This window comes from Vicugna pacos, chromosome 5, assembly GCF_048564905.1.
Source record: "Vicugna pacos chromosome 5, VicPac4, whole genome shotgun sequence".
Classification (NCBI taxonomy): domain Eukaryota; kingdom Metazoa; phylum Chordata; class Mammalia; order Artiodactyla; family Camelidae; genus Vicugna; species Vicugna pacos.
Genome location: NC_132991.1, coordinates 10,757,978 through 10,784,324, shown reverse-complemented (window position 1 = coordinate 10,784,324; position 26,347 = coordinate 10,757,978). Strand labels below are relative to the sequence as shown.

Genomic DNA, 26,347 nt, shown 5'->3' with positions numbered 1-26,347 from the left:
CAGTTGTTACAAAGGAAGGGAAAAGAAATAAGCCAAAAATAATTTCTACAATGAAGAATGAAATACGAGCCACAGTGAGATACCACTTCACACCTACAAGGAGGTCTATCGTTTTAAAACTGGAAAATTAGTACCTGTCAGTGACGATGTGGCGAAATGGTAACTCTCACGTTGCTGGTGGAATCTAAAATGATGCAGCTGCTGTGGAAAACAGTCTGGTGGCTCCCCGGGAAGTTAAACATAAGAGTTACCATATGACCCGAAATTTCACTCCTAGGTACATACGGTTCGCAGCCAAAGGAATCAAAAGCAGAGACTCGGGCAGGAGGTGGGGTGCATGTGGCTCAGTGGCAGAGCACATGTTTAGCATGCAGGAGGTCCTGGGTTCATTCCCTGGTACCTCAAGAGAAAAACAAAACAAAACAAAAACAAACACAGCCTGGCTGTCAACGTTCTTCCACATCTAATATTTAACCACAATTTTGAGTGTCCAAACCATATCTCCAGCTCTTTCCTACCCCCCAACCCCAGTGAGTGGTATCTGCTTTGCACCCATGAAACTTGTTTCACAAACTAGGGATTTTCATTCTCAAATCTCTTGAGTGATTCACTCTATCAAAAAGCATCCTGTGTTTTCCCTTCTCTTCTTCAGAACCTACTCATCGACAAGTCCCAGCGCTTACAACGCCTCCCCCAGGAAACCTCCCCTCATTCCCTGCACCCCCATTGAAGTTTCCAAGCAATTGTGTCGTTTGAATGGTAAGTTACAATTCTTCATTAGCCATCATCTTGTATTACTCTCAGCCTGTTTAAGGGGCACTTCTTTTATCCACCAAATTGTGTCTCCTGCGTCCTACTCTTCGCGGCTGTTGCAGGTGGGGTTCCCTAGGACACAGATACTGAGATGGAGATGCTGAGTGTGCAGGAAGTTTGTTGGGGCGTGGCTCAGGGGAAAACGTCACCTTCAAGGGCTGAGGGAAGGTTTGGGCTGAGGGAGAGCCTGAGCTGTGATGCGATCTTCACAGAAGTCTCAGCCAAGCCTGTCGGGAGTTCTGAAGCTGAAATGACCTTTCTTGGGTCTGAAGCTGGGAAAGGGGACTGAGACCTTATGCTTTGTGTTGATGCGACTAAGGGGTCCTGGGAGCGGCTGCCGCCTGGGCCAGGGACTCCCTCAGTGGAGACAATACCAGAAGGAGCCGGGGGTGGAGGACCCCCAGCAGCCAGGGGAGCAAGTCCTCAGTCCTAAAGGGGGAGCTGAGTGTCAGCTCCGGGGGCTTGAAAAGTGAGGAAAGTAAAGAGGGAATAAGGGAGAAGAGGGACAGAGGGGAGGGGTCCACTGTGTTGGGTCTTGTTTGGAGCAGGATGTGACAAGGTAGTCACTCCCTTCTTAGAGCAATAAACTGCAGGGAGGCATGAGGACCACCATGCAGAGCAACAGAGTGACCCTGCAGAGGGGCTCTGCCAGCCACTGGCTGAGCTGGCATTTGCACCCACGAGTGTCAGTCTCCATCCAGAGACCCCCTTCACTGCCCTCTCCGTTGGCAAACTGCGCGCTGGGTCACTTCGTTGTTTGGGAAGTCTTTGGAGACGCTGAAGGAAAACTAGGCGCAAAATGAAGAAAGAGGACCTCGAAAGTCCTCTGGTCTCCATTTAACCCTTAGAGACTGAAAGAAAAATTTCTTAGATGGAAAATAATTCCATGCACAATAAAGCCGTATTTTTGAAGGTAAAAATTACGTTTGCCGAAACTAAGAGCATCCAGAGACCAGACTTTCCGTAAAGCCCTCAAAAGGGTTCCGACTTCTGGAGATAAAAAAGTGTGCCTGGAATGTGTTGGAATCTGAAGTGATAAACATCAAAGCAAGTCCGTGGCGGAGGCATGATAATGACGCTGTCCTACCACCTGCAGGGAATCAAATCCCAGGAAGAGAAAGATCAAAACGACAGGGAGGCAGGGAGGAGAGGGCAGGAGGCAGAGGTGAGCCCGGCTGGCAGGATTTGGGCAGCTTCAAAGTGTTATTCTCCGCTTCCCACTTCTGAAGTTCATTTAGTGGCCGGGCATCACACCAGGGAACAGGCACCACGGGGTCTCCCCTGCAGCTCAAGAATCTGAGTTCATCTCAGAACACCACCTCCCCCCAACACACAAGGAATAAGTCTAGAGCTTCTCAAAATCATAATACCTTCTGCCCCCAAGGATCTTGGGCAAAATTAAAGTTTTCATCCAAGAGGACAGGGAGTGAGGGATTTTTTCCTATAATCTGTACACAAATCTATGCCTTTTTCAAAATGTGTCATGCTTTTCTCTAACACTTTCCCACTAAAATTCACCAACAAGCAACACGTTGCTAGGCTATTTCTTTATGGCTCTCTGTATTCAACCCAATAATCTATACATTAAATTTACCAAGTACTAGGGGAGGGTACAGCTTAGTGATGGAGTACAAGCTTAGCATGCAGGACATCCTGGATTTAATCCCCAGTACCATTATTCAAATAAAGGAATAAATAAATTAAAGAAAAACCCTGATTACTCCCCCCCAAAAAAAATTAAAAAGAAAAAAAACTCATTCATTAAAAAAAAGCAGTCAAAAGGTACAAACTTCCAGTTTTAAGATAAATAAATGCTAAGGATGTAATGTACACTGTCATAGATATAATTAACAGTGCTGTATGTTATATGTGAAAGTGTTAAGACATCAAATCCTAAGAGGACTTATCACAAGGAAAAAATTTTTACCAAGTATCATCTGGTTTTGGTCTATTTTTTCTAATTTGTGCTTCTCTCAATGGCTTGTTTCCTAACTGATGTTTTCAAATTGAGGCTTGTTTCTGTTTTCTCGATTTTGTTTTCTAAGCACATTTCTCTTTTGTTCTTCTAGGGTTAGAAATTGCAACTGGTGGTCATTCTAGGGCTGCTGGTCCAGTTATAGGATCTGGGGCTGAATCCCCTGGTACTTGCAGCTCAGATAGGGTACAGGATGCAAATTAGCCTGCAGGGGGAATGTGGGTAATTCTGGATCTCATTACAGCCCTCCCCAGTTTCGCCTTCCTGAGTACTGAGAACAGTTTAAAATGCAGACAAGGTCCACTGAGACACTCTCTTCCATGCGCCCTCGTCTCCCTCACCTTATTCTGCTTTTGACTCCTTCTGATGGGGGACAGGGGGCAACCAGTGGGAAGAGAAACCAGAGAGAATTAGACTAGGGTTGGAACAGACCACTGAGCCTGGAAAACACTGAACTGGGCAGAGTCCTCAGTCCGATGGAACCCCCGTCAGGATGGGACCTGCTGGTGCCATGGCAGCCCTGGGATGGTCTTTATTATTGTCATTGATATTGAATAACTTTCAGCTCTAGACCAAGAGTCTTTGCTTAGAGGTCTTTGTTTTAGTGAGCAAGGAGGGATTTTCAAGGGTTGAAGTTTGAATGCATGGGGGGAAAAATTACCTTTGGTCATGTAAAAACGAAAGCAGCTGAGGGTGGAGGGTGTAAGTGGAGCCCATCTGCTAATTAAAACTCTAAGAGTAGTAGGAGGAACAATTACTCTAAGGCACTCTCTCCCCACATTCCTGCAAACAAATTTGCTCCAACACCCCCGCAGTGGAAAAACAAACGCCAATCATGCCTAGCTGTTTCCTTGAACATGTTTTCCCTTCCTCGTCACCATCTGATGGACGTTAACGTTACTGTGATGGTGGACTGGAGATAAGTCCATTGCTCATCTGGAAGAATTATTTTCACCCACTTTTATTCTAAGGCAAAGCCACAGCAGTGGGAGGCTGGGACCAGCACCAAACCCAGATTAATTCGCTCATGTGTGCGAGGTGGGAAAGACCCCAGAAAGAACGCAAATCTCTGGATGGCCGAGGACCAGTGATCACCATTCACAGAATAGGGGAGGGATGTGCTTTTAATTGTTACATTTCAGTGTAAAACATACTGGAAGAAAATGTGTTTAAAAATTGTTTCATAAAGGCAGGTGACACTGTAGCGTATGTTAATGTATAGAGGATGTGTTTTTAGGTTTGTTTCCAACTGTAGATATAATGGGGTACTTGGCTGGGGTACTTTTTAAAACCTTGATGAAGACAAGCAGGAGGTGTGAGGAGGCAAGATGGCTATTTTAAAGTTGCAGGCAGCCTTCGGTTTCTCTGGAGGTGGAGGCCTGAATCGCACCTTTACTGGGAGGCAGTTCCTTTTGTTACCCCAAAAGGGGAAGGGAAAAGACTCCAGTTCTTGCCTTGCCAAAAAGATACGGATTCAAATGGGAGATGGAAGCACTGTGTAGCGAACGATTTTTAAAGTTTTATTAGCAAAGGGAAAGCACACCTCCCAGAACGCGAGGCGGGTGATCCAGGGGGGACAGCAGTGGTCTCGGCCCCTTCTCTTACACCCGCGCTTAGAGGTGGTCTCTAGATTGATGGACGGCTCTTGCCCCTGGAGTGCTTAGTCATGCTTGTCCCCTTTTGGGCATGCCCTCACCCATGATGCACACAGGAAAACCCACGGGGGAAGGGGCCTAAGCCACAATGCTAGTTGTATTACAATAAGCATTGGGTCATGTCCGGTTTGGTCCTTGTTGCTACCACGCACTTGTGGCCATTGGGTTCCAGTTTCTTGCTGGCACTCATTTAGAGGAAGTAAAGCCCCTTTACGCCGAAGGTGGGCACACCGCCATCTTCCAGACCATCCTCCCTCTCATCCACCTTGTCTGCCCGGTGCCCCCAGTTATCTAACTACTTAGCACTTTGAGCATCTTGGTTATGCCAGGGCAGGGGTGCAATCCCTTCTGGAACAGAGAAGCTCAGGAGCCACAAGGAGGGAAACTTGCCCACGCAGCTCCGTAAAAGCACTTCCTCTGTGTGTGAAGTGCTGGTCAGGTTCCCTTTAGGGGAAACAAATTCCTCCAAATGTGCGTTTAGGCATGCTGTCCTTGAATTTTCTGTTTGTTTATTCTTGAGGGATATGTGTGTGTGTGTGTGTGTGTGTGTGTGTGTGTGTGTGTGTGTTTATGCAGACACATTCTGGTTCAAGAATTTAATCATACGTGTTAGGAGCTGGGACAGCAGCAGGAAGGATGCAGTGACACATCTTCATTTCATGCTTGTTTGTAAAGGTCTATGCCAAGCGCCACTGCAGGTTGAAGAACTCTGCTTTCAGAAAAGGTACTACAACAGGTTTTGGTGTTGTCCAGGTGAAGGACTTGGGGACTAAGGGAAGGTCTTAGAAGGAACATTTGTTTCGGATGAGAGTAGACATTCTACGGGCCAGACACCGCAGAAGCAGGCGGGGCGGTGAGGATGAAGGGATTGAGGCTGGAACTCCAGACAGGCGACCACATCTCACGGGCCCTCCCTTGGAGGGACCTTATCACCTTACAATATGGTGATTCCAAACCGCTGTCTCCAGCCCCTAGTGGTTCTCCCTGTGTGATTCCTTGTAAAGAAGATTGGTTATCACATGGCAAACTAAGGCAGGGGACCACACCAATGGTGAGGAACTTTTTCTGGGAAGCTGTAGGAGCAGAAGCTGGATGGGACTAAGACTTCTTCAGTCAAGCAGGACATTTGAGAAGGGAGATGCCGGCCAGAGAGACACATCTGAATTACCTGAGTTGGTGGTTCTTAACTGCAGCAGTTTGACCCCTAGGGGACATCTGGTAATGTCTGGAGACATTTTTGGTTGTCACAGCTGGGGAGGAGCTGCTGGCATCTAGTTGGTAGACGTCAAAATGCTGCTAAACATCCAGCAACAGCTGTCCCCTCCCCACACAGCAAAAAATCATCTAGCCCCAAATATCAACAGAGCTTAGGTTGAGGAATTCTGACCTTGATGGAGGTAGTAAATTTATTTAGAAGCTTATATGCAAATATCATAAAAGCTGAATCTCAAAAATACTAATAATGTTGATTTAGAAAGAAAAGAGCTGGTAAAGATGCATTTATTGAAGGTCTAGTGTGTGTCAGGTTTTATTCTGGGTTCTGGGGTCCCAGCAACCAATGGGACAAATTTTTTGTCTTCATGGAATTTCTGTTCTAGTTGGGAAAGTAGACCCTTAAGAATCGTGCACATTTCAGGTCATAATTATAATACCAGCTCTTGTGAATTAACGTTTAATTTCCCCGACTGCCCTATGAGATACGAGCTACTATGTCCTCATTTAATAAGACACACGAGCGCCTATAGAGATAAGTAACTGTCCACACCTGACAGTTAAATCAGTCCCAGTCTGACCCCTTCAGAACATTTACAATTGCTCTCATCGTCAAAAAGACTTCAGAGCTTCACTAGCTGCATGGCTTTGGTACCATAATTTAATTTCTCTTGCTTCTTCCTTTATGTGCACAGTGGAGATAATAAAAGTATCTCACAAGGTTGTTGGGAAAATGAACTGTGTTGATTGACAGGAAGCACGTGCACACAGTGAGGGTTAACAAGTTACATAAGGAAAGGGGAAAGTGGAGAGAGAAGAGCTGGAAACCTGCTGTAGACCTGAGGTCCTCCAAGTGTGGTCCCGGGACCGGCAGCAGCAGCAGCAGCAGCTGGGAGCTTGTTAGAAGTGCAAACTCTTGGTGCCCGGCTCAGAACCAACTCCGGGGCTGGGCCCCTGCAATCTGGGTTTCAACAAGCCCTTCGGGTGACTCTGATGCATGTTGATGTTTGAGAACTAATGCATGAGTGCATTTGCAGGCGGTGGGCTTGGGCTGTGACACAGGAGTGCCTCTCGACCCTGTCCTAACTTCCTCCCTGACCATAAATATGTTATTTTTCCTATTTGAGGGGGAAACTCTTTATATTTCTCTTTTGCTGTTTCTTTATTTCTACTTGGCTTCATGCCTAACCAATCCTTTCTCTTCACTTTCTCCTACCAGATCTCTTCCCTCATATCCTTCCACACCCACAGCTGCTCTCCACCTTTGGTGAACTGGTTCTTGGCTCTCTTCATTCATTCATTCACTCATTCATTCATTCATGCATGCATGCATGTTCACCAAGCCACACCAGGTACAATGCAGATGCAGGGAGGAAGGGCTGGGAGAGACCCAGCCATATCCTCAGGGACCCTGCTGCCCTCTAGTGGAGAGGCAGAAACATGCCCTGTCCTAGGGCTGACCCCAGGGTATGGCCAGAGCCAGGGCATCGCTAAGACTGGGGGTGGGACAGAGGTGGGGACTGGAGCCAGCTTCTCAAAGGAGGTAACACACTTATTCTGAGAGTTAACCAACAAATAGGAAAAGGGGTGGATAAAATGATATTAAAAATCATCTGGAAGAAAGAAGGGCAATGATATCAAAGAACAAATGCTTTTTAATAACAGCAGAGAAAGGTAGTGATGGGAGATGCATGGAAGCACTAAAGAGAGAAATCACCTGACTAAAGATAATAGAAATGCTCTACCTCTGTCTTTTTAAAAGCAAAATCTGGCAAACCGGAAGTGAAGGAAGACCGCTCAATGTCTGGCACCTCCTGACCATTCTCTGCTGGTGCCCTTGTTTTGCTGCTGTTCTTCTTCTTTTGCCCCCAGGTCTTTGCTCACCCTCTTCCTCCCTCTGGCTATGCTCCATCCTCCTTTTCGCCTACTTGCCTTGGGGAAAATTCTCCCATTTTATAACGTCCAGGTCAAGGGCAGCCTCCTTCTCTGCTCCTTCTCATCGGAGGTGATTCCTCTCCCCCAGCAAGACCAGAAGCCTTTGTTTATGCGTCTGCTCACATACTTTGCTGCATTCTGGCCATCCAACAGGTAGATTTTGTTCTCTGCCAAGGGTCAGGACAGCATCTCACCTGCCTCTGTTCCACCTCAATGTCTTGTACTCAGCAGTCAGAGCTGGGCTTCACTGGACGGGATGACACACGGCCTGGGGGCGAAGGCCCCATCCCCATCGCCTGCTGTGTCACACAGAGCAATGACTCCAGAGCAATCAGTGAGGTAAGTTCCCAAATCTGGCCATAAAACTTCAGTGACAGAAATAAAGGGCAGGAAAGCAACTTGCGATTACCAAGAAAATGAGGGGCAGTAATGAAGACAAGGTTAATGAGTCCTGCTGTAATAAAAGAAAAAAATTATTCAACAAAATGTAATAGAATTACAAATGCCAAGAGAGGAATGACAGGGAAAAAATACGTGGCAACAACATGGATGAAAATCCGTTCTCTAATTATACTGAAATTGATCAATAGTCATAAAGTCAGTACCCAGACTCCTGTATAAAGTAGTTCAAAGGGGATGGATAATTTCCACACAAGGATATATAGATAATAAATTACTATGTGGAAAAATGCAGGATTTTTGAGCCATGGAAAAGATACAAATTAAAACAATTAAAAGATATCATTGTGCACCAATTAAACATGCTTTCCTAATGATAACAAATGGATTTTGGCAAGGCTGTTGGTCTCTCTCTTGTTTCTCCAAAGACAGAGCCAATAGAACGGTGAATCCATGAAATCTCTCTGAGGTACAATTTGAAAATATGTAAAAAGAACAAGCACCCTGTTGCCACAGTTCAACTCAGTTGTTAGATTTGGAAGAAAATGTAGCAAAGAAATAATCTCAAAAGGGCAAAAGAGTTCTGCTAATCGGAATGTAAAAGTCAGCAAACCAAATGCTTGTCAAGTCTTGTGCAGGGTCTGGGAGTTTACCCTGCTTGCCAGCGAACACGCTACCCTGTAACTGTCTCATAGATACTGTCGGAGGGTAGGAGACTCCCGGGTCGGAGACAAAGGACGGTATTCCTCTGGGCAGCAGCGGGAGCTGGAGATCCGCGTTCATTTGGGCTGTCTCCCCACGTTTCCCGAGTCCCATGCGGGACCCTGCCCTGGCAGCAGGCTGTGTTAAGGAAAGGAACACTGAGCTTGGGGGATTCACCGCATCCATAGTGACTGGAAGCAAGCTGGCCCTTGGCCCAGGGGAGGAGGCTGCTCATCCTTTAAGGTGGCTTGCTGCAAACACAACTCTGAGAGGTGGCCTGGACAATGAGCAGTCAGGGCCTTGTAACCTTGACCTGCCCTGAGTGACCTTGCAGTGGGGCTCGGGGCCCCAGGATCACCGCTCCCAGCAGTGCCTCTTTCATTCACTCAGCATAGCCATTCAGATTTATCAAGCCACCTTTTGTGCACCTGGCCCTGAAATACAGTTGATCCTTGAACCACAGGGCTTTGACCTGCACATGTCCACTTACACTCAGGTATTTTTCCTATAAATACCTACGACAGTACCACACATCCCCTGTTGGTTGCATCCGTGAATATGGAACCTCGGGTGGAAGGGCTGACTGTAAAGTTAGAGGCAGACTTCCCACAGTGTGGCAGTCAGCACCCAAAACCCCTGGCATCACCCGAGGGTCACCTCTGGAGGCTAAGGATACCACAGGGAGTACATCTCCTGCGTAAGAAAAGCTTACATAGTAGGGGAGGCAAGTAGCAAAAAGGAAGCCAATAAATAACATGATGGCGTTTTCTGTGAAGTGTCGTGAAGACAAATAAAGCAGAGGAGTGGGACGGAGACGCCTTTAGACAGAGTGATCGGCTGTGGGGCCGATGGTCAGGGAAGGCCTGAGATGGTGACACGGCCAGAGACCAGAAGGAAGTCTCCCTTGAGGGGAGGGCGTCCCAGGCACACGGTAAAGCGCTGGGAATGGAGTGAGCGTGTCGCGAGCCAGGTGGCTGCAGGGCAATGACCAGGGAGAGGGGTCTGGGATGAGGGTTAAAAAGCCCAAGAAGACATGTAATGGAGACAGTATAGATTTTTAATTTATTATTTATTTTTTAGTTTTCCTTAATAGAGGCACTGGGGATTAAATCCAGGACCTTGTGCACACCAAGCACACGCTCTACCACTGAGCTATATACCCTCCATCCCCCCAAAATATATTTTTCTAAAATGACAAACGGACTTCGTATGTTAAAACACTTGGCATGAAAGAGTTAAATGGAAACCATCAGGCTGGAGCCCCAGTCCAGTGTATGGAGGGCAGCTTGGTGTCACAGATCAAGGTGGGGCGGGGGTCGTTGGAAGAGCCGAGCCACAAAACCCTCGGTGTCTCTTCATCTGCACGTGGGAAAGATGCCTCAGAAGCTTGTGGGTAAGATCAAGTGAAATAAAATGTGTGAACATGTTGTGTAGTTACAAATATTTGAGAGATTAAAACTGTAAAGCCACAATCTCCAGAAAAAGATCCCAAGGGGATGGAATCTTAGCTTTGAACTAGAAGTTAAAAATAGTAGCAGTAGTCCTTACAATGGAACACGCAGTCAAGTATAAAACTAGAGTTTGCTAATAATCTCCTGACAGGTATAACTAGCCTCATTTTTAAAATGAGGAAACTGAGTCTCAGACAGCTTAAGTTGCTCAAAGTCTCTCATCTTATCAATGGAACCACATAAAAAAGAGAAACTATAGCAACAGGAACAATGTTGAGAGAAATCTGCAAAATAAAGAACTGATTTTTTTAGCCATGAACAAGGTATGTGGATAGAAGCCACCAAGACGGGAAAATAGAAGCGTGCCCGGCATCTGACTGGGGCAAGATGAGTGCTTTTACAGTTTTGATATTTGCTCTCATCGTGTTTGCCCAATAAAATGGGAGGAAAATTATTACAAAACTATTTCAAAGGTGAGTCACCATTTCCTTCTAAAGGATAGTCTTTGTCATGTCGATTTTCTCAAAATTGTCCCAAATTCAGCTTTTCCCACAATTAAGTCCAAACCCTGCTGCTTGGCATTTACAGCCTGCGTGCGCATCTCCCGCCGGTTTGACCCCAGCCACTCACACTCCTGGCCAGGTCCCACCCTCCATTCATCTTGTCCGACATCTAAATCCCTTCCCTGCAGCTCAGTAACTGACCACACCCCCCATCCCTGAGGTCCCTGAGACAGCCCACCATTTCCGGTATTTTTATCAACCACTTGACACTGACTCCAGAAAGTCCAAGTATTTTTATTTTGATTCCTTTGCATGTTGCTTTTTATGCCCCAGGAGTGTGCTGTCAAGTCTGTGCGTGGAAACAAGAGCAGTCCTACACAGGAGGCAGGGAGCCAAAGCCCCCGCTCCATGAGAGGTTTAGGAAGGGGGAGGAAAGGAGGACATTTTGGGTGTCCTTCCTGCAGGGTCTGGATCCCTAAAGATCACCCGGAATGCCAGAGGTGTCAGAGGACCAGGGAAGGAGCTCCTCCACCTGCTGCAGCCTCGGGGACCTTCCCGGAAAGAGCCTCTTCTGGGCGCTCTGCTCAGGCTGAGGCTGTTCCCAGAGTGTTTGCAGGAAGCCGGTGGATGACGGCTGGTCGCGCTGCTGAGACGAGAAGGGGCAGTTTGGGCTCTGCATTCTACGCTTCTGTTCTGCTCTCAGGAACTAAAGTAATGCAGCTTTAAGTTGATTTCATTATGACTGATCTATTTTTTAACGTGTTAAGAGACTGAAAATGGGGCCACAGGTGCGGGCTCAGGGAATTTCACCTTTCGCGTGGTTTCTACCTTTGCTCAAGAGTCAACAAAAATAACTCCCTCCTTACCCTGCATATGAAGAACTTGAAGACGAAAGACGGATACTAGGGTCAAGAATGTTAGCAACTCGAAGGGGAGGGCAGCGTGGGAATGCGGGTAGGGATGTGACGGGACGGGTCAGGGATGGAGAGGAAGTTGTGAGCGCTCTCCCCCCCGGGCTTCTCCCAAACTGCTTAGAAGCCGTGTTCTTTCAACAAAGGGAGTGAACTTCTCAAGGCACCGTGAAGCCCTCGCTGGGTGAAAGCGTTGCGAGTGAAGCAGCAGGCAGGATGGAGCCGGGTTTCGGAGCTTCCTGTTTGATTTGCCCCAATACCAGATTCTCCTAGTTCCCTCATACTTAGGATGGAGATCATAAAACCAGAACCTCTTGGTCCGGGAGAGGGCGAGCCCTTCTGTGTCCGGATGTCAATCTGTGCCCCAGGCCGGTCACAGGGATCCGCGGAGGTGGCGGCTACGGAATTCCTCCGCGATTGTGAACCTTCTCCTGGAACTCGGTATTAAGATGCTTTCCGCGCGGCGAGGGCGGGGAGACCTGAGGGACGTGGCAAAGGCCTGGCTCCTGTTAGCGGCTTCTCCAGACCACCCGGCCCCCTCCCACCCGGGGTGCAGCTCTGCTCCCGATGCTGCCGGTGTCAGGGTTGTGGGGCCACTCTCCAAGCCCGCCCCTGCGAGCAGAAACTCGCGGCGCTGTCGGATTCTCAGCCCTACGACAGCTGGTTGCCCCGGGGACGGCGAGGAGAGGCGGGAGGGACTGGCGCGCCCAGAGTATCTGGTCTCTTGAGGGGTCGCACTTTTTTCTCCCACCACTGGGGAAGAGGTCTACGAGGGCTCCATGCAAAGGCGCCAAAGGAGGGCTGCAGCCCAAGGAGGGACCAGAGTAGGGGCGAACTGGACCCCACTCTGCCCTCCCCGGGCACACAGTGCCCCCTTCCACGCCCCACCCGCCGGGTCCACGCAGAGCCCCGGGCGCGCGTGCGTCCCCGCCGAGGAGCCGGGATCCCCCGCAACGCGCGCCATGGAAGAGGCTAACCTCTCTGCGGCCACTACCGGCGTCGCTCTTCCCCTGGGACCCGAGGCCTGCAGCAGCAGCCCAAGCCCGGGCGGGGTGGCGGGATCAACCCCAGGCGGCCCCTCCCTGCCTGGCCGAGAGCCTCTCTTCTCCGTCTTCACCGTGCTGGTGGTGACGCTGCTGGTGCTGCTGATCGCTGCCACCTTCCTGTGGAACCTGCTGGTTCTGGCCACCATCCTGCGAGTCCGCGCCTTCCACCGTGTGCCGCATAACTTGGTGGCCTCGACGGCCGTGTCGGACGTGCTAGTGGCCGCGCTGGTGATGCCCCTGAGCCTGGTGAGCGAGCTGTCTGCTGGGCGACGGTGGCGGCTGGGCCGGAGCCTGTGCCACGTGTGGATCTCCTTCGACGTGCTGTGCTGCACCGCCAGCATCTGGAACGTGGCGGCCATCGCCTTGGACCGCTACTGGACCATCACGCGCCACCTGCAGTACACGCTGCGCACCCGCCGCCGCGCCTCGGTGCTCATGATCGCGCTCACCTGGGCGCTTTCCGCGCTCATCGCCCTCGCGCCGCTGCTCTTCGGCTGGGGCGAGGCGTACGACGCTCGGCTCCAGCGCTGCCAGGTGAGCCAGGAACCCTCCTACGCCATCTTCTCCACCTGCGGCGCCTTCTACCTGCCGCTGGGCGTGGTGCTATTTGTCTACTGGAAGATATACAAGGCGGCCAAGTTTCGCTTCGGTCGCCGCCGCAGGGCTGTGCTGCCGCTGCCCGCCACCGTGCAGGTGAGGGGCGGGCTGCGGAAGGGGGTCTCGGGGAGGGGGGGGGCTGGGGGAGGAGGAAGCCTGGCGGAAGTGAGAGCTGGGGGGGTGGAAGCTGGTACACTCGGCGCACGCGCGGAAAGGTGGGCCACCAGCGCGCCCAGAGGGCACGGGGAGTTTGCCCTCTGCTCTCCCGGGGCGCACACGGAGGGGCTCATCGCCCGCGCCCGGCGCGCAAGCGGAGGGCTCGCCGCCCGCGTCCCCGGTGCGCGCGGGGGAAGGGGCTTGGGCGCCTGCACACGGAGCTGCAGCGCGAGCAGGCACCGCCGCGCCACGCCGCTGAGGCGGGGACGGGGCAGCGTTGCTCGGTAGCCGGGAGGGCACGTCTGAGCCGCTGCGCCCTCTGTGGTTTTTCCACTGGAGCGATGATACCCGTGGGAGTCCTCGGACTTCCCAGGCCCTGCTCGACTAAGCGGGACTGCAGGGGGCTGGGAATTTGTCCCGCAGATGAGCGAATCCTCGACCAGCTCCCTGCCAAGTGTCACTTTCCTTTCCCTGTCCCATCCTCAGTACTCTCCTTAGTAACTCGGGAAGGAGAGGGAACCCTGGGTTCCAATCTCAGCTCGGGACCCTGGGGCAGTTGCTTCGTCCCCAAGCTTTGCTTCCTCATCTTTAAACAAGGGAATTCCTACTTTAAAGGGCTGTTGGCGAGGGTTATGGTGAGATGAAGAACTCCAGGCACCAAGTACGGTACCTGGCACGGGGGGAGGTGGTGGGGTGGAGCTGGCTGGAGCAAGAACATCAACAGGGGTGTTGATTGGCAATCTGCAAGGGCCGGAACAACCCGGGAAATTAATGAGACGAAGGAACCTGCATTTAGCAGAACTCCTCTCCATTGTATTGAGAATCCGGGCTTTCTGCCTTCTGGCCAGGCCCTAATAGATATCAGCTCCCTCCTCACTCTGGAAACTCCAAACTTTCCTTTTACCGGTGTGAGGGTGTAAGAGCTTGAGAGCACTCAGTCCTGGAGAGTGACAGGACTTACTGTCCCTTTCCTAATACAATATAGGGACCACGGAAAGGGGGCATGGTAGCAGGGGAGAGACAGGGTAAGTTTTGTGTTGTTAGTTCTGTTTTAATCTTGAAAATTAACTCAGCTACTTGGGCTACACAAATATGTGTGTTTTAAAAAGCAGAACTATTTTCTCCATTACATAGACAGGGAATTTTGTAGGATAGAATAGGAAAGTCAAGTCTATACTTGGAAAGTGTTGTTTGGGGAGAGCTTTATTCAGAATTAATGATGTACTTTGAAAGTTCCCTTGGAAATGCTGGGGGAGGTGATTACAGCTTTTCTATCTGATTGCTGAGGATGGGTGACTTTCAATAGCTACATTGATCCAGGGTGCACCCAAAGAAATTGTGGCGAAATGGGTTCCAGAAAACCCGAGTTTAGTGTTCATTTTTAACAGACCCCATTCGAGCAGGTGAAACAAAGCATATGTGCCTGGATAGGAGCCTGGCCAATCGGGGTGGCCACTGACGGGGAGAAGGAGCTCTGGGAGTCAGAGGCCGTGTGGTGATTTAGCCACAGGCTGCCAGTGGGACTTGGGGCAAGTCCCTCCCACTCTTTGGGCTACAAATTCTCTTCTCTAATACACAGCATTGGTCTAAGTCATGGCTAAGAGTCTTGAATCATGTGATATGCTGAGGTTGTAGATGAGATGGAATTCGAGATCATCCTGGATCTTTAGGCTCCAGAAAGCTGCCCCTTTTGGGTAACATTGCTACGTCTGCCGGTGCAAGCTTGCCAACCACAGGACGCCTAAACAGAAGTTTTAAATAATGTGCCAGGAATACGTTCTCGATGCCTTTCCTCACCTGTTTTTGTCTACACTCTGGAGGAAATGAGTTGAGTTGAATTTGGGTCCTACAAAGTGTCTGTACTGCTTTCTGTGGGCGACGGGAGTCGAGGAAGCCGGAAGGCCTCTGATGGCGAGGCTGTTCACATCCTTCACCTTTCTCAGGCTTCTGTGGCTAGGTCCCAACACTCAGATAGTATCAGAAAGGGATCAGAAACAGTTCCTCACTTTTTGAAAGTAGAGGAGAGAATTGCTGACTGTGTTCCCTCTTCCAGGCACTGTGTTTGATGCTTTTCATTCATCCTCCTGTTGAATCTTCATGATCCAGACAAACTGACGTTACAGTCTCTGGTAGTCAGGATAAACTAAATTACACTGAGTAACAAAGAACCCCCAGACTAATAGTTTATCTCCCTCTCATTCAGCATTCAACATGGGTCTGGTGGCTCTCCTGCTCAGCTCTCCTCCAGGCAGTAGCTCATGAATCTGAGCCCCTTGTCATTTTCTAGCTATGCTGTCCTGAACACGTGGCTTCCAAGGTTGCTGTGGAAGGGAAAATGAGATCTGGACATAGAGCAGCTTCTACCAGCCTTGCCCTGGAGTGTCCCTTCTGCTCACACTCCCCTGGCCAGACCCTGGCTCTGAAATCGTGAGGAGCCTGTGGCTGTCTGGTGAGCACTGATCATCTTTGCCACCCAGCTCTCCTTCTAAAGATGATAAAACTCAGGTGCTATAAAGTTAGTTCATCCACAACCACACAGTTCCTGGGTGCAGAAGTTTGTCCCAGATCTAAAAGTCATTTTGTTTTACCTTCCTGTTTCATTGTGTCGTGCTCTCTCCCGGAACTTAACTTCTGAGCACGGTCACAAGTATCTCACAAGCATCTCGAACTTCATGGGAGGGAGTCAGTCATATCCTAGTCAAGGTGGGTCACAGGGATGTCGACAGGAAAAAAAGTGCTCAGCATAAAAGTTGAGAATTATGTTTTATTCGGCTGACTTGCTGAGGACGTACGCCTGGAAGACAGCCTCTCAGCTCTGCTCTGAAGAGGTAAGGGAGGAGCAGGATATACAGGAGTTCTGCAACACAACCCAGGTAACTGGAACATCAAAAGATTACATTAAAGAAAACCAGACATCTCACGTTAGTGAACTTAGTGCTTTTCTATGTATGGGAAGATGCCAGAGTCTGGGCTCATTGAAATCATTCCTTTGATCTGCACCTTAACTCTCTAGGGTCAATATCCTGCTTCTCTCCATCCTGAATCCCCTCAGGGTGCACGGTACAGGGGCTGATGGCCACAGCATCCTTTGTTTACTGATATGGCAGGTGACATTTTTCATCCACAGGGAGCAGGATCTCAAAGCTATGCCCACGAACTCCTTTCCAAGAGAGCTGAACGCAGCTGACGGAGGCACCGCCAGCTTCTCTCAGGAGGTGGGGTTAATCACCCTCCACCGCAGTCTTCCTTTTAGCTTCATGGACAGACCACTGCACATACAGTACACTCTGCTCTACCCAAAGCACCCCCAATGGGTTCTGATCGTTTCCCCTTGCCCTGTGCCCTCTACTGCTTAGAAGAAGGAAAAAGCAAAGTCAATAGAGAGCGTTCATTTGGCTTTTAAAATACGACATCAAATATTTTCTTCTTTTCAATTGTCTGATGGCTGTGCACAAGTTGCTCCCAGGACCTGGTTATCCATTATCATGGCAGGGTCAACAGCAAGAGCCACCCTTCTTTTAGGGGTCCATGGAAATGGTTTAATTTTAATTTCCTTTAAAGTTAGAAAAAAATGAATATCATATTAATGAATATACAATAATGAACCCAGCCTCGATTATGTTCATCTTTATAATAATATGGCCACAAAATATGATTTTTAATATTTTTAATGGAGGAAGGGCCCACAGAGGCCAGGATGCCTCGGGCTCATGAACGTTATAAGGCAGCCCTGGTTGGTACCGTTTGCTCATCCACTCAATCAATAAACATGTGTTGGGAGATGGTGTGCACAGTGGTTCAGAGCATGGGAATTGGAAACAAGGAGACTTGGATTTCAATTCTTTCTGTGCCACTTATTAGCACGTTCGCCAAGTGAGTTCATTTCCGTCGGCTTTTCCCCGTAGGTAAAATGGAAATATTGCCATCTGCCTTTCAGTAGTCTTGTGGAGAGTAAATGAGCTAATAGCAGAAATGAGTAACTAACATAGCAAACCACGCATGATAGCTGCTGAGCTCTTTGCGTGGTTTTTTGGAAATTCATCTTATAAATTATAAATCATGAATTATTATTTTATACCTCTTACTGCTATTACTCACCAATAGGGGTGGATTAGTTATTTATTTCTTAACAATTACATATTCAACATCTTGTAGCAACCTATAGTGGAAAAGAATATGAAAATGAATATATGTTTGTATATGGATGACTGAAACATGATGCTGTTAATATACCAGAAATTGACACATTATAACTGACTATACTTCAGAAAAGAAAAACTAAAAAAAAAAAAAGCCCAGCAAACATGTATGAGGTCTTAGTTTCCATGGGTTGGGCAATGGGAAGGGCTTAGCAGGGTGGTCCCTGTCCACAGTGTCTTGTGGTTGTGACTGTGACTCACTCACATGGCTGTCAGCAGGAGGTCTCCACAGAGCGGCGTGAATGTATCACCACGTGGCGGCTGGCTTCCCCTCATCCAAGAGGGTGAAGCAAGAAGGAAGTGGCAGTGCCTTTTACAATCTGGCCTCAGAAGTTACATTCCATCACTTCCCTTATATTCCACTCATTAGAAGTGAGTCATTAACTCCAGCCCACACTCAAGGGAAGGAGAATTAGGCTCCACCTTTGGGAGATGGTTCAATGAACCCATGGACATATTTTAAAAACCACCACCACAAGACATGCAGGTGGTGCTCAGAATTACTTGACTGACCTTTTCTGACCTATGCACCAGGCAATGTGGTAGCCTCTGAGGTTTCATAGAAGTGGTCTCTGCTCTCAAGGGATTAACTTTAGTAAACCACAATTACAGAATTACACACGCAGTAAAGTCTTACAGGTGCTCTGCTAGAAGTCTGTCCACATTGGGGTGATCCTGAAAGATGGCATAGTGGATGGAAAACCACTTTGTAAACTAGAAAGGGCAAAATAAATGTGTAGTATTGAGTTACAGGGTTTGTGACAACTTGGATCTGAACTTGAGATAATGTTATATTACAAAATACTTGGCTCTCTATGCGAGTCCTCTACACTCACATTAGTAAGTCTGTGTTGTCAGCATACAGTTTGCAAGCCTTGAGTGATCTGAAATCTATACAGAGCCCTTGATGTTTCTGTCACTTGTCCAAGGTTTAGTTGTCATCTGGACCACCCCAAAGACTAAATGGCTGGTGGGCTTATGGTTGGAACTGCATGTGGGACCTGGGTTCCGTCAGAGCTCAGGTATGGGAAGAAGATAGTGAAAAATCACCACCTTTGTTCTGATTCTATGAAAAGAAATATGACACTCAAACACATTCCCATGCCAGACTGCAAGGTTATTTTCACTTTAGAAAAGTGAATTTTATTCATCAAATTGTACCAGGGGTGACAATACATCTATCTGGTTTATGGTTTGATTCTTTTAAGACTGGCATCTAATTGTCTGAAAGTTTCCAGAACTACTTGGGTGAACAAAGGAGTGTTTTCTCTATCCCTTTAGAAATCTTTCTAGCCTTCCCCTCTCTATAAACTCCCACCTTGTTCCCTTACATCATTATGTTCATTCTGCCTCTTTACCTTTACTTCCATTTCTCCTTTCTCTGCTTGGATTTTTGGGGAAGAGTGGAAAGCAGGAGGAACAGAGGGGGATGTAGACAGGATGATGCAGCGATCATGTATTTTCACCAATGACCTTGCAATAAGCTACTTCTTAAATCTGTGTCGTTCTTGGAGAAGATTGAGCTTCTCAGTGAAAGAATGAGATCCAAATGCCAGCATCCTTCACCTTTTGGTAGGTCACCGAGTTCCTTGAAAATGAAAGAAAGCTTTGGACTTGCTGCCCAGAAAGGTACATAGGTGCTTGCTTGCCCAGCGTGCCCTCCCTGACGCCCATCTCTGGAGAGCGGTGCTCAGCCTTTCCTCCCATCTGGCTCTCCTGAGGGATGGATCCCTCAGTGCAGTGGCAACTGGGACTCTCTGAGGCAGGGCAGTGGTTGTCAGGGGAGCCATGGCCTCCTAGGAGGGCATAACAGAACACTGAGGCTGGACAAGGCACGTGCAAAAGGCAAAATCTCCCCTCTCTCCATCCCAGTCTCCCCTGTGCCCAGGATCTCTGGCCTGGGAGGCTAGGGACTTCGGAGTCAGGACTCTTGCTTCAATGGAATACCTTCCAATGGCACCTGGTTGTACCGGGGGATGACTAGATCAGATGGTATTAGAGCAGAAACAAATGTAGGCTAATTTTAATTAACATACTTGATTATAATTTCCCCTTCTCAGCATTGACTCTAGGGGGTCCTTAATCATTCCAGGCTGACTAACCAACCCCCTACCCCCCTCCAAAATAATCCATATTTTCCAAATATAAGAATGATGGAGTTGTACCTAACATTATGATCATACCCAAGAACTCAGCCAAACTGTACTCTTGTGTGTGTAATTACACTGAAGGGAAAGTTAATTTTTTTTCAAGCCCAGCAGTGCTCTATTTTTATTTTTATTTTTTTAACAAGAAAGCTTCCTTAATTTACTTTCTGCTTTCTTTTGCACAAAAGCAGCAGCCGAGAAAATTTCCTGTCCTTGTTTGCCAGACAAGCTAGACAGCTCCTGTTTACTCTGAGGGGCTATTCTGGTTCGTTATCGCTTTAAAGTGCCTTCAAGACATGCAGCTTGGAGCTTGGCTATCTCGGTGCACCTTGGACGGAGAGGATGCGGCCCCAGGTATGCCAAGTCCTGACCTGCTGAACTTCGGTTAGACATGGGGGATTCCAGTTACAATCCAGATGGCCTTCAACCAAAACTGGAAATAATTTCAGTGTCCTCTCCCCTCTTTCGGAGGTCATAGAGCTCGGGGAGTCACTGGGGTTAGCTTGGTCCCCCCACACTAGCCTTGCGAGGAGCCTCACCACACTGGTTGCCTGACTTATGTGTCACAACACACACACTGGTTGGTTCCACAAGCGATTAGGAACCTTCCTTCTTTCTGCTTTCCTTTTTTTTTTTCAGGGAGCGAGTAATTAGGTATGTATGTATGTATTCATGTGTGTATTTTTAAATGAGGCACTGGGGGTTGAACCCAGGACCTCGTGCATGCTAAGCATGCGCTCTACCACTGAGCTACACCCTCCCCCACTGTACTTCTTATTAGGATGTTTATCTGACAACATTAGAGGCTGACAAATATTTGTGGGTGCTTTCTGCAGCAGCTGGACTTTTTTTTTTTAATTAGAGGAGACGGGAGGGATAAGGGGACATGACACTGACATGCGTGAGGTCCTGCCATGTACTGCTGTCTCACTGTCTACCTCCAGTAAGCCCACCATATAGGTAAGGGGCTTCATGGTTGGACAGGTAGAAATAGGGGCTCAGACTGGAATCCTAGCCAAACACTAACTTGCGTTCTGAGCCTGGGTCTCCTCGTTCCTTCTTTACTACTTGTTGTCATCACTAAGACGGTGTGTGGACTCACATGGCCAACCACTACACAACTGCCAGGAGCCGTGAGGTCTGAGATTGTCCCCTGCTTGCAAGCTAGCAAGTCGGCCTCCCAGAGTTTACTGGATGCTAGCAGAAGACACAAGACTCCCAGATCAGAGTTAAAAGACGTTATTACTCACGGGACAGAGGCAGCATGAGCATGAGCTTCTCCAGTGCATCCATTCCCTGTTCCCTCAGAGCCTTGTGGGAGTTACACAGAGTGGCCCACTGGATTCGCATCACACATAGTAGAGATGAGGGAACTCAAGTCTTCACTGTCAGGGCTGGACAATAAATAAACCAGCCTTTTGCTGTTAGGAAAACTGAATCTTTTATAATAGGTTGCAAGTGAACCTGCCCTGTTTTCTAGTTGGGAGACACTGTCTCTATCTTCCAAGGCTGTTTGCTATCCAAACATCCTTGATAAGCCAGTCCGAAACAAGGGCTGTCAGTGCCTTCGCTAGCAAAATGTGCAGAAACACAAGGGACTTAAGAGTCGTCTCCCCAAATATCTGTTTATTCAGTAAATGTGTATTGAGCTTTTACTATATGCCATACATTACACTGGGGTTCTTCAGTGAACAGGACACTCGTGGTCCCTGCCCTCCTGGAGTGCTGATGCTGACACGAGATTCAGAATGATGACTCAGAATCCATGCCCTGATATCAGAGTGCGTATGGGAATCTTGGGACGGAATATTTGAAACTGGGACTTGATGGGAAATTCCAAAGCACAGTCCCCAATATACACAGTAGAAGATTAATGTCTGAGTGTATATTGTCTGGCAGATTTGGTCCTTAATTAATTTTAGATGGAAAAACTTCAAATTCTGCAGAGATGTTTAGGTGAACTCATGTTTTAGGTCATGTCTCAGAGCGGCAGAGAGAGACCACACAGGCCTGGAACCAGAAAGACTGAGCAAGCACGTTGGTTCTGCTTGGCCCTGCTTGTGTGGCCTTGGCTGGGCCATCTGATGTCTCCAAACTTCTATGCATCCAGGACACCTGTCCTTTGGTCCTACAGCAGGACCAAAAAGCACCGGGTGCTATTGGTTGTAGGCATTCAACAGTCCGTATTTCTGCATTCTAGCCCAGGGTTGCAGGCCTCTTAAGCCTGAGTGGTCATTTTCCAACAGGTGCACAGATGGCAGTCAGGGCAAAGAGGCTGAGAAGACATCCAAGATGGAGAAGCTCGGGGATGGCCCCAGAGCTGGTTGCTAGAGGCCCTAGGAACTTCCCAGGAAGCCGCAGATGTCCATTCCGAAAGCAACCCGAGCATAAATGGGATCCTGAAATAGGTTCTGCGGGGACCTATTCTGATCGATCACTTTTATTCAAAGTGCAGAATAACAGGTAGGCGTTAAGAGGGTTGCCTCCCACCCAGAACACCCAAGTTTGACTTCCAGCTCTAATGATAAGCAACTGTGCGACCTTGGACAAGGCAGAGAAGCTCTCGGAGTGCCTTCTCGACTGTAAAATGGAGATAATGCCTGGAAGGTTTGGCATGAGGATGAATGAATTAGAGTCATTCATGACAAGTGTGTAGCGTATTGTCTGTTTCACAGGAGCCTTTCCGGAGTCGTTCCTTGTGTCTTTCGGCTTTGTATTGGACATCACATTTCAATCAAACAAGCAAACAAAGTCAAGCTTGTCAGTCTCCCTGCAAATCGGGGTCATCCCGGATTGACTGGTTTTCTCTGAGGCTGTTTCTGGAAAGTTTCCATGTCTTCCGCCATCACTGCGCACCGGCTTTGGCAGGCTCAGGTGCAAGCCGTGACCACAGGCTTCCAGCAAACGAATACTTCAGCGGAGCAACGGGGGACTCTGCAAAATGCTGCAGTGATGGAAGCCGGGTGTTTTAAACCTATTTAATCAGTGGACTCCCCTTCTCTGTTTCTCTTCCCTGAGGATCCCTTTGAACTGAACTAACCCCATGTCTTTATCTCAGTAGCATAACAAGGATTTGGAGTTGCATTACCCTGTGGAAGAACTCAAGTGCATGGCAGGTCACTGAGGTCAGCGGAGGAATGGGTGGGAAAGTGCCCGTTAATGAGCTGAGTGGGAGGGAAACAAGCCACCTGCCACGTCCTCTCAGGCTCGGATCGTATTCTTCCGCCCCGACGATGGGCTGCTGGATGTTCACGGGGGGGATTTCAGGATGCTCAGACTTTTTTTGGTGACTTGAGAGTGGTCTACTATGATCCCTGGACAGTGCTACCTCTTCTAAAGGGGAGAGGTGACCTGCAGCTCCCACCTGCCTCGGAGAGGATGAGGATGGGAAACCTGGGGCCGGCTGGACCCCAAGCCAGGCCTTTGTAAGGGACGGGGGTGCGGGGGGAGGGAAATGCCGGCTGTTCTCTTGTGATGTCGCTTGCCTTTTCTTTCTTTCTCCCTGAGTGGCAGGCAGGAGAATGCAGGTGTGCATTCACAAAGGAAGGGACTCTCCCGTGTCCACGTCGCCAGGATCTGTTTTGAGGCTGATGTAGTGGTTTTCCAAACAAATAAACATGGGGGTGGGGGAGAGTGGCAGAGACCGAGAATTTGAAGGTAGAGCTGAGAGCGGGGAGGCCTGGGTTTACACAGGTCAGGCCACCAGGGGGCTTCTCCGCTGTCTAAGCTCCGCCATCCTACCCCGAGTGAGGGGGGCAAGGACATTGTACAGTGCCCCATGGCTGCGTGGCTCTCCTGCAGGCCATCTCCAGGAGAGAAACTAGACACAGCCTTTGCCTGGGAGCCTCTCGCCTCTGTGTTTTCTCCGGCATCGTGACTGGCAGCATTCGGGGCGGGGGTGGGGGCGGGAAGAGACATCAGGTGTGGACCATGCTGTTGAAGTGCTCCGTCGATCTAGCAGCTGTCTCCTGGGCACCTATCAGGCGCCAGGTGGTGCTGCCAGGCAGGTGCTATTCATTCAGCTTGGACCAGAGGGGACCCAGAGATTACACCTGTGACTGATCACACACATTGTTGCAAAGGAGGGGAAGAGGGTGCCCCATCACAGGGAGCGGTGACTGAGTCCAGAGGGGCGGGAAGGCCACTCTGAGAAGGCTGGTGGCCTTTACTCAAGACATAAATAGGAAATGATCGAAGGATGGAGGTCGAGGGTGGAGAGCGTGCCCGAGTCTCTGTAAATGGCAGCTGATTATGACCACGAAGGTATCTACAGTTTGTTTAAGTCAGGCGATACAAAATTATCCCAGTGTTTAAATCCATTTAGCACAGTCATTGTGTAACTCCTTGCGACGTGGACGTTTGGCTGCCTCCCCAGCTGTGGGCGGTGAGGGGCGGGCTTGGGCCTGTTCTGTGCAGGGTCCTGGTCCCAGCCCCGAGCCCCCTCCATGAGTGATGAATGGTGAGTGCCTGTGCCAGGGGGTGTGCTGGGGGGACCCAACACACATTTTCAGTTCATGTCCATGACAGTCTTATGGTGGCAGGAGGGGACTTGGTCACCCAGCTTCACAGACGGGGAAACGGGCTCCTCCTGGGTCCGACACCAACTCCTGCTTGTAACTGCCTCCCTCCCTTTCTTGATCATATTATTTGACACAGGGGTGGGGGTGGGGGGACCACCGCTCTCACTCCCGGAAGAACCTTCAGAACTTAAAAAAGGTACGGTTTCAAGAGCTTTCCTCCCTCATCTTTCTTGATGGTTTTTGGTATCAGTGCATCTTGAATAAGGCTGGAGGGGAGGTGCTGGCCAAGGATGGAGCAGCCCCCTTGCTTTATCATCCAGCATTAGCATTTTATTTTAATGCCGTGTTTCCTTTGCTCCCAGGTGAAGGCGGCACCTCAGGAGGCAGAGAGGATGTTCACGGTGCGTGGGCCCCGGGGGTCCTCGCAGACGAGCGGAGACTCGGGGCGGGAGCAGAAGGAGAAGCGGGCGGCGGTGATGGTGGGTGTTCTCATCGGCGTGTTTGTGCTGTGCTGGATCCCCTTCTTCCTGACGGCGCTCATCAGCCCCCTCTGTGCCTGCAGCCTGCCCCCCATCTGGAAAAGCATATTCCTGTGGCTTGGCTACTCCAATTCTTTCTTCAACCCCCTGATTTACACGGCGTTTAACAAGAACTACAACAATGCTTTCAGGAGCCTTTTCACCAAGCAGAGATAAACGCAGGGCTTGGAGAGACACGTGGGTAGGGTTGTCGGGAGGGAACCGGAACTCTTCCCCTTCACCAGTGGTCTGGGCAGGAACCTTCCCCCAACAGCTGAGCATCGATGGTGTTTGGGAACCATCCCATCTGGGCCTGGACTGAAGGAGCCAAAGGCACATCTTTTCTCTCCGGCCCTAATTAACCTGACACCACCAAAATATTCTAAGAGATAACTGTATTAAAATTGTGCAAAGAAATAGTACCCATAGCATTTACATCCTGAAACCGGTACCTGGTTTATACCCGATAAAAATCAAACAAGAGCACGTAAAGTAGCATGCACAGAGTTCAGAGAAAATCAGGGTGACTAAAAGGGGAAAGAAAGGCAATTAGGGACAGGAGACATCCTGTAAAGCAGGACACTCCAACGACATCTCCTGCAGGAGGCTCTGAACGCCGAGTCACTGGTAGGATGGATACAGCGCGGCATCTCGGATAGGCTGCAAGGTTAGCTGCTGCTCTGGTAAATTTCCAGAATATAATGTGAGGTAGTTTTCAGTAAAGAATGTAAAGCAGTGGTCCCTGACTACTCATCATAAAACTGCAGCCATCACCACCAAACCAGACATTCCAGATCCTTCTGCGATATAGTTTAAGCATTTACCTGTTTGCTTTTCCCACTGGAGTGTAGCTTTAGGAAGACAGGTCCCTTTGCCTGCCGAGGACACTAATGTATCACTGGGGCCTGAACCAGAGCAGGAGCTCAAACATTTGTTGGTTGAATGAATGCGTGAACAGAGATCTAGTTTTCTCACGGAATAAGAAATATGGAGGCAAGCAGTGCCCAGGTTGGTTCGGAAGCTTGTCCTGCCTTCAGGGAGCCAGGATCTTTACAGCCTTTCGCTTTGCTGAGCTCTGTGTGCCGGGATGTCACTCCTCATCGGCTCAAAATAGTGAAGGCTGCTCCGGCCATCTCGTCCTTCCCCGTCCAACCTGCGACAACCTGCTCCCCTCATGCATCTCGTGCTGACTACCAGTAGGAAGGTGTCCTCCCTACTGGCCATGACTGGGCTATGCGTCTGTAAATTGATTCCTGAACAGAAATGAGTTCTCATCACTGTTTTAGAATAGCAGACATGAGTTCTGCTGGTCAGGAAAGGGGTGGGGAGAGGATCACGCACACACAGCGGGTTTCCACACAATACAGGCACGGCTTGCCTTGGACCCTGGCTCAGGGGTACCACCTCCATCTTTTGCAGCCCAACAGCCAGGGGCAAGGGGTCGTGTGGTGAATCTCCCGAGACACAGGCACCCTTGAGCAGCCCTGGTCTGTTCCCAGGATGCAGCCATATCACCATCCACTTCCGCACCCGTCCCCCTCGTGGCCACCCTGACCCTCACCCAGTCAGAGCAGAACCACGCTCACTGCTCTGTCCCCCCAGAGCTGC

The 26,347-nt window shown here is 49.3% G+C and overlaps 1 protein-coding gene across 1 annotated transcript; it reads left to right on the top strand.

The window, feature by feature from the left end:
- Window positions 1-11,903: 11,903 nt before the first annotated feature.
- LOC102535187 (5-hydroxytryptamine receptor 5B) lies at window positions 11,904-25,545 on the top strand. Its single transcript, XM_006196095.4, has 2 exons — window positions 11,904-13,295; window positions 24,584-25,545. The coding sequence occupies exons 1-2, from the start codon at window positions 12,336-12,338 to the stop codon at window positions 24,914-24,916; spliced, it is 1,293 nt and encodes a 430-aa protein (XP_006196157.2). The 5' UTR covers window positions 11,904-12,335; the 3' UTR covers window positions 24,917-25,545.
- The last annotated feature ends 802 nt before the right edge of the window (window positions 25,546-26,347 follow it).